The sequence below is a fragment of the Oncorhynchus keta genome, chromosome 28 (assembly GCF_023373465.1).
Source record: "Oncorhynchus keta strain PuntledgeMale-10-30-2019 chromosome 28, Oket_V2, whole genome shotgun sequence".
NCBI classification, from domain to species: domain Eukaryota; kingdom Metazoa; phylum Chordata; class Actinopteri; order Salmoniformes; family Salmonidae; genus Oncorhynchus; species Oncorhynchus keta.
The window spans coordinates 18253281-18262071 of NC_068448.1; the positions used below are offsets into that span (position 1 = coordinate 18253281).

At 41.6% G+C, this 8791-nt stretch overlaps 1 protein-coding gene across 1 annotated transcript; it reads right to left on the reverse strand.

The window, feature by feature from the left end:
- Window positions 1–1871: 1871 nt before the first annotated feature.
- Window positions 1872–8547, reverse strand: mul1b (mitochondrial E3 ubiquitin protein ligase 1b). The gene is made up of 5 exons (XM_035740152.2): window positions 8461–8547; window positions 5409–5563; window positions 4510–4718; window positions 3054–3265; window positions 1872–2846 (listed from the first exon to the last, which is right to left on the reverse strand). The coding sequence occupies exons 2-5, from the start codon at window positions 5526–5528 to the stop codon at window positions 2329–2331; spliced, it is 1059 nt and encodes a 352-aa protein (XP_035596045.1). The 5' UTR covers window positions 5529–5563; window positions 8461–8547; the 3' UTR covers window positions 1872–2328.
- Between the last annotated feature and the right edge of the window lie 244 nt (window positions 8548–8791).

Here is an 8791-nt window from a genome sequence, read left to right on the forward strand (position 1 = left end):
TGCAACAGCCTTTTCTAAAACTTTTGAGAGGAATGGAAGATTCGATATAGGCCGATAGTTTTTAAAGATTTTCTGGGTCAAGGTTTGGCTTTTTCAAAAGAGGCTTTATGACTGCCACTTTTAGTGAGTTTGGTACACATCCGATGGATAGAGAGACGTTTATTATGTTCAACATAGGAGGGCCAAGCACAGGAAGCAGCTCTTTCAGTAGTTTAGTTGGAATAGGTTCCAGTATGCAGCTTGAAGGTTTAGAGGCTGTGATTATTTTCATCATTGTATCAAGAGATATAGTACTAAAACACTTGAGTGTTTCTCTTGATCCTAGGTCCTGGCAGACTCAGGACAACTGAGCTTTGAAGGAATAAGCAGATTTAAAGAGGCGTCCGTAATTTGCTTTCTAATAATCATGATCTTTTCCTCAAAGAAGTTCATGAATTTATTACTGCTGAAGTGAAAGCCATCCTCTCTTGGGGAATGTTGCTTTTTAGTTAGCTTTGCGACAGTATTAAAAAGGAATTTCGGATTGTTCTTTTTTTCCTCAATTAAGTTGTAAAAATAGGACGATCGGGCAGCAGTAAGGGCTCTTCGATACTGCATGGTACTGTCTTACCAAGCTAGTCGGAAGACTTGCAGTTTGGTGTGGCGCCATTTCCGTTCCAATTTTCTGGAAGCTTGCTTCAGAGCTTGGGTATTTTCTGCATACCAGGGAGCTAGTTTCTTATGAGAAATGTTTTTAGTGTTTAGGGGTGCAACTGCATCTAGGGTATTGCGCAAGGGTAAATTGAGTTCCTCAGTTAGGTGGTTAACAGATTTTTCTCCTCTGACGTCCTTGGGTAGACAGAGGGAGTCTGGAAGGGCATCAAGGAATCTTTGTGTTGTCTGTGAATTTATAGCACGACTTTTGATGCTCCTTGCTGGGGTCTGAGCAGATTATTTGTTGCAATTGCAAACGTAATAAAATGGTGGTCCGATAGTCCAGGATTATGAGGAAAAACATTAAGATCCACAACATTTATTCCATGGGACAAAACTAGGTCCAGAGTATGACTGTGACAGTGAGTTGGTTCAGAGACATGTTGGACAAAACCCACTGAGTCGATGATGGCTCCGAAAGCCTTTTGGAGTGGGTCTGTGGACTTTTTCATGTGAATATTAAAGTCACCAAAAATGTGAATATTATCTGCTATGACTACAAGGTCCGATAGGAATTCAGGGAACTGAATGAGGAATGGTGTATATGGCCCAGGAGGCCTGTAAACAGTAGCTATAAAAAGTGATTGAGTAGGCTACATAGATTTCATGACTAGAAGCTCAATAGATGAAAAAGTCATTTTCTTTTTTGTAAATTGAAATTTGCTATCGTAAATGTTAGCAACACCTCCGCCTTTGCGGGATGCGCACGGGATATGGTCACTAGTGTAACCAGGAGCTGAGGCCTCATTTAACACAGTAAATTCATCAGGCTTAAGCCATGTTTCAGTCAGGACAATCACATCAATATTATGATCAGTGATGAGTTCATTGACTATAATTGCCTTTGAAGTAAGGGATGTAACATTAAGTAGCCGTATTTTGAGATGTGAAGTATCACGATCTCTTTCAATAATGACAGGAATGGAGGAGGTCTTTATCCTAGTGAGATTGCTAAGGCGAACACCGCCATGTTTAGTTTTGCCCAACCCAGGTCGAGGCACAGACACGGTCTCAATGGGGATAGTAGAACTTGATACTTGATACTTTTCTTAAATTATCAAATATTTCTATCTTGCACATGTTTTATTTCTGTACTTTCACTGCTCATTTAAAATCCAATGGCTTATGCAAAACATAAAATATCACTGTTGAAAACATGTATGAAAGGCAGAAGTCACTCTGTCCTGGCAGCAATACATATTTTCACAACTGTGTGGATAGTTAGTATACAGAGGTAAATGTACACTCCAACTTTGCAAAATAAGTTGAGGATTTGTTTTGTGTTTTTCAATCTTTATTCAAAATGGCTTTGATGTGCTTTGGAGAAACACTGAGGTGAAGACATTCAACTTCTGAGTTGATTCTACAACTCTCTATGGAAAAAGGACATCTTTTCCTCAACTGATATAAATCAAATCAACATATGCATAATAACAACAACACAGCATTACAAGTAAAGGTTGATCTTTCAATGAAATGTTAAAGCTACAAGTACCACTTAAAATTATACACAGTCATTTTCCTGTCACACAAAAAAAGACAAACAAAAAGAAAAACAAATACACAAAATCCTTTTTTCAGTGACATTTTCAGAAACATTAGATTAGTCCAGTGACAATCGCCATGGCATTGCCATTAGCTGTTATAAAGCGGTACTACCCTCTCTATCGGTGCCCTGCAGATAGGGCACTTCTTTGGCTCTGGAAGAGCCTGGTAGCACTGGTCACAGGCACAGACATGTCCACACTCCAGGAACACACAGGAACGCTCCCGACTCAGACACACCGTACAGGCACTAGGGGAAACACTGGTCTCCTCTACATTCAGCTCCCTCATCCTCTTCCTCTGATGCTCCTTGAACTCCTCCAGGACGTTCTTCTCCTTTCTCCTCCGTCTGTGGTAAACCCACTGCTTCCACAGGATGAAGAGGAGCGTCGTAGAAGCTACCACACCAAACAACGCAGTCAGGACCCTCCAGACTCTGACGCTGCTCTGCTGCTTCTCCACCAGGGAGTCATAGTCCAGTCGGCTGAGGAAGTACCTCAGGCCCTGCTTGGGAGGTTGGAGCTTCACAAGGTTGTTGTCCAGCACCAGCTCCCCGACCCCGGTCACACTCTCCCCCAGACGCAGCATCTCCTCCGTCTCATGGATACCTATAATAATAACAACAACATATGCCACTTAGCTTTTATCCAAAGTGACTTAAAGACGTACATGCATGAATGCATTTTAGTATGGGTGGTCCCAGCAGCAATGTAACCCACAACGCTGGCTTTGCAAGTGCCATGCTCTACTAAAGCAGTGTTGACCTTAGCCCTGGGCTTAACTGAGCAACACAGGACCACACAAAAGGACCATACCTTTAGGGCGCTCCCCGCTGATGAAGTGGCCAATGACATTGGTCAGGGACTGGACCGTGGGGTGAAAGTTCTCGTAAGTGGTCTCCAGGTCTAGCTCCGAGGAGTCCAGGGGACGGATGACCCGGATGGTGGCGGCCATGGCCATGTCGTGGGATGCCAGGTCAAAGGGCACCGTGTTGGTGCGCTGGTGGATGACCTTTTCACTCTCATTCCTGACAGGTACAAAATATTAGAGATATCTAGAGAGATGTGTATCCACAAAAATATGTGATGTAGAGCATAACATTATTTTCATACATTTTGCTTGTGTTTACAAGTTATTTTGTGTTACCTTGAATGAATAAATAAACATAAGAGGAACAAAAGTTAACTGTTGGGTCATCGTTGGTGTGTGAGTGTCTTTACACACAAACCATACATCCACACAAACTGAGCCTCCTAACAGCCATCAGCAAGAGAGCGTGCAAGAATACATCATAGCAATACAATGTATAGTCGTGGCCAAAAGTTGAGCATGACACTAATATTAACTTTCACAGTCTGCTGCCTCAGTTTGTATGATGGCAATTTGCATATACTCCAGAATGTTATGAAGAGTGATCAGTGATTGCAAAGTCCCTCTGTGCCATGCAAATGAACTGAATCCCCCCAAAATTCCACTGCATTTTAGCCCTGCCACAAAAGGACCAGCTAACATCATGTCAGTGATTCTCTCGTTAACACAGGTGTGAGTGTTGAAGAGGACAAGGCTGGAGATCACTCTGTCATGCTGATTGAGTTCGAATAACAGACTGAAAGCTTCAAAAGGAGGGTGGTGCTTGGAATCATTGTTCTTCCTCTGTCAAAAATGGACACATGCAATCATCATTGCTTTGCACAAAAAGGGCTTCACAGGCAAGGATATTGCTGCCGGTAAGATTGCACCTAAATCAAGCATTTATCGGATCCTCAAGAACTTCAAGGAGAGCGGTTCAATTGTTGTGAAGAAAGCTTCAGGGTGCCCAAGAAAGTCCAGCAAGCGCCAGGACTTGCTCGGGAAACAAAACATCGATATTTTGGGTCCATGGCCAGGAAACTCCCCAGACCTTAATCCCATTGACAACTTGTGGTCAATCCTCAAGAGGCAGGTGGACAAACAAAACCCCACAAATTCTGACAAACTCCAAGCATTGATTATGCAAGAATGGGCTGCCATCAGTCAGGATGTGGCCCAGAAGTTAATTGACAGCATGCCATGGCGGATTGCAGAGGTCTTGAAAATATTGACTCTTTGCATCAACTTCATGTAATTGTCAATAAAAGCCTTTGACACTTATGAAATGCTTGTAATTATACTTCAGTATTCCATAGTAACATCTGACAAAAAATATCTAAAGACACTGAAGCAGCAAACTTTGTGGAAATTAATATATGTGTCATTCTCAAAACTTGGCCACAACTATACTTTAGCACCTACCAGAGATGAGTGGTGCGATTCCACACCATCTTCTTCTCCTTTAGAGTTAACCTCTCAATGACCCCTTTGCAGTTATCCACAAACTGGCTGTTCAGGGTTTCTTTAACAGATCTCACAACACCTTCGATCACAGCGTACGGGACACATTTTCCTGGTGCTGCTGTCAGGATGTTCTTCAGATCCTGATCAATAGACACTCTCTTGGCTCCCTGTAAAACATAAAGCATATTGAAGAACAATCAAAAACTTCCAATGATCATTATGATGAAGTGAAATTCTTTCCTGGTAAAACGCAAATTACAGTATGTCTGAACTATTGATAATATCACATTGGATTTCTGGGTGCAGTGCTACTGTATGCTCTGGTAAATTGCAAACAAAACAATTTAAAGAGATTGACACTTTTGTATACTTTTTAGCCAGTAGTTCAGAAAGTAGTGCTCACAAGCCAAAAGTGGTCCCCCAAAATTGAGTACTATACCATATATGTGCTCACCGTATCTCGCTCTGCCGTGTGTGTATCTTGCTAGCTGTCTCTGAAATGGCGAGGGGCTAAAGCTCATTGGTTGGAACTCGAATGGATAAGGGGCTGGCCCACGTGGGGGAAAATGGCACTGCGCAGCCTCCAGTAAACTGTTGCTTTCAAACTAGGGATTTCGTGGCTACTTGAGGTAACACAGTAATTTTACTCATAGATTATGTATGTCCTATACGAACTACACATTGACAAATCCAGCCCAAAGCGAGAGGTTTACAAAATACTTACGTCACCAACGTTCCGGACCATGTCTTTAAACTCCCCTCAAGATGTGTCATTTGTCAATGATTAGCCTAACCACAATCCTACCAGATTTAAAGAGATAAGAAAGATAGATGAGACAAGCCTAGAATGTGATTACCTTTAATCTTGCTACTATTGTTGTCCTCCTCCTGTACACAGAGTAGAAGACTGCAGTCAGTGCTGAGCTGGTGGTTAATAGTAGGACTTGAGCTGTGGAGGGTTTCCCAGTAGAATCCATCTTTTCAGAGAACACAAGGGCAGGTGTAACCCCACCTGGATTGGGAGTCAGACGACATTCTATAAAGCTATGCTCATGTGTTAGTTGGACCTTGATGGAATATATGAATGTAATTACACTACAGAATGATACTTGGCCAGTTGGTTTGTCAGCCTACTAATCCATATTTACAGAGACTTGACTGACTGCCACCTAGCTGGGTGATTCTTATGAACCATGTATCACATTGAGATACAAAAACCATGATGCATCTGCAAAAATCAACTGTCGTTCTGAGGACTAAGATGTGTACTTTTTGGCTAAGTGTCTTATTTTATTTCCTGAATTGTGTACATTTTCACCCCAAATTCTGATTATCGAAATGCGTCCGGATTAAACTCTGGTAATTTTATAAGATTTTACTTTAGAAAAACTTGCTTATTTGAATAAAACACCAAATATTTTGCTGCAGGTTATCCACAAATCATAAAAATTGTATACTAGTTGAAGTTGACATTAAACTACAATATGTATTACGTACAAACACAGTGTCTGATGGCATGTGTCTCATTTCCGTAACACTTTTTAAGTTCCTTTAAAAACAAAGTTTTATTCACCCATGATGCATCATCTAGGTGAGTAGTATAAGTGAAGTACATTTATTTGCTTGTATGTCTTCAGAATTAGGTTCTTAGTCTCAAACAGCCCCTTTACCCCCCTTGGCCTTCTCACTAACAAAACGGCTAAAAAGCTCAGAAATGTGAGTCCGATTTAATTTCATAAGAAATATTTTTGGTCCACCCACACAGACAGCGTTGTGAAGAAGGTGCAGCAGCGCCTCTTCAACCTCAGGAGATGATGCACAATCGAGAGCATCCTGTTGGGCTGTATCACCGCCTGGTACGGCAACTGCTCCGCCCACAACCGTAAGGCTCTCCAGAGGGTAGTGAGGTCTACACAACGCATCACTGGGGGCAAACTACCTGCCCTCCAGGACACCTACACCACCCGATGTCACAGGAAGGCCATAAGGATCATCAAGGGCAACAACCACATGAGCCACTGCCTGTTCACCCCGCTATCATCCAGAAGGCGAGGTCAGTACAGGTGCATCAAAGCAGGGACCGAGAGACTCAAAAATAGCTTCTATCTCAAGGCCATCAGACTGTTAAACAGCCACCACTAACATTGAGTGGCTGCTGCCAACATACTGACTCAACTCCAGCCACTTTAATAATGGAAATTGATGTAAAAAAAATGATCACTAGCCACTTTAAACAATGCCACTTAATATAATGTTTACATACCCTACATTACTCATCTCATATGTATATACTGTACTCGATACCATCTACTGTATCTTGCCTATGCTGTTCTGTACCATCACCCATTCATATATCTTTATGTACATATCCATCTCTTTACACTTGTGTGTATAAGGTAGCAGTTGTGGAATTGTTAGGTTAGATTACTCGTTGGTTACTACTGCATTGTCGGAACTAGAAGCATAAGCATTTAGCTACTCTTGCATTAACATCTGCTAACCACATGTGATTTGATTAGATTTTTATTTTCAGTGTTATGTTTAACTCACATCTTTTCATTAGGGGAGCAAAGTAGAACATGTATTAGACATTGATTTCATTATTAATTTTTCGGACTTTTGTGGTAATACGAATTTTGTGGAAATTGTCAAGTTTTGAGGGAGCGTGCAATTGGCATCCTGACTGCAGGAATGTCTACCAGAGCTGTTGCCAGAGAATTGAATGTTCAGTTCTCTACCATAAGCCACCTCCATCGTCATTTAAGAGAATTTGGCAGTACGTCCAACCGGCCTCCCGACCATGTGTATGGCGTCGTATGGGCGAGCAGTTTGCTGATTTTAACGTGGTGAACAGGGTGACCCATGGTGGCGGTGGGGTTATGGTATGAGCAAGCATAAGCTAAGGACAACTAACACAATTGAATTTTATCGATGGCACATTGAATGCACAGAGATACCGTGACCAGATCCTAAGGCCCATTGTCATGCCATTCATCCGCCGCCATCACCTCATGTTTCAGCATGATAATGCACAGCCTCATGTCTCAAGGATCTGTACACAATTCCTGGAAGTTGAAAATGTCCCATTTCTTCTGGCCTGCATACTCACCAGAAAGGTCACCCATTGAGCATGTTTGGGATGCTCTGGATCAACATGTACGACAGCTTGTTCCATTTCCTGCCAATATCCAGCAACTTCACACAGCCATTGATGAGGAGCGGGACAACATTCCTCAGGCCACAATCAACAGCCTCATCAACTCTATGTGAAGATGTGTCGTGCAGCATGAGACAAATAAATGGTGGTCACACCAGATACTGACTGGTTTTCTGATCTAGCCGTACTTTTTTGTTTTGTAGACATCTATGACCAATCGTGAAATCCATAACTCAGTCAAATCTTTAACATTTTTTGCATGTTGCCTTTCTATTTTTGTTCAGTATAGATAAGTACAGATCCTAATCTCAGTGATCAAAGAGGACATTTCGTTAAAAATGAAACTGGATCATTTTTGGGTCAAATTTTGTGAGAATGACCCAGCAAATTATTACTGTCGCTAACGTAATCGAGGACTGTAATTTTGATTCAGCAAAAATCTATTTGGGTTGAATGACCTTCTGGAGGCGAGTGGCCATTTCAAATGCTGAGCTAATGACAACAACGCACTCGCCAAAATACAAAACATATTAAAACATTTGGCATCATACAGAATATATTGACTGAACATGAAAACCTGTCAGTAGCTAGCAAGATTGTTGACATTGCGCTAGCTAAGGGGCTCTGAAATTTAGCCCTTCACTGATGTAGATAGTTTGTAAACACACAGATCTCTCACCCAGCAAATTACGTTTATATTTAAAAAATGATCGACTTCGTTCCAATATTAAATAAATACAGCAAGCACTCACCCTCCACTTTCTCACAGTAAACACTATTTCCGGGTTCCTTTTGTCACTTCAAAATAAAAGTTATTTCAATGTGGTCATTTGACCAGCAGGTGACAGTGTTCAATCATTTATCAAGTGAAAAGCTTCTACATCTGTGGGTTTTATGGGAGACGACAACCCAAAAATGTATATTACTGCTACCAACTGGACAGGGTTGAAAAACCAAGGCAGGGAAACTAACTTAATCCACCCAAAATAAATCAATTAAAAAAAACACATTGATGAAACTAAAATCCCAAAACTCCCACTTCTTCCTTCCTTCAAATCTCCATAGCTCCCTTCTCAGGCTCTA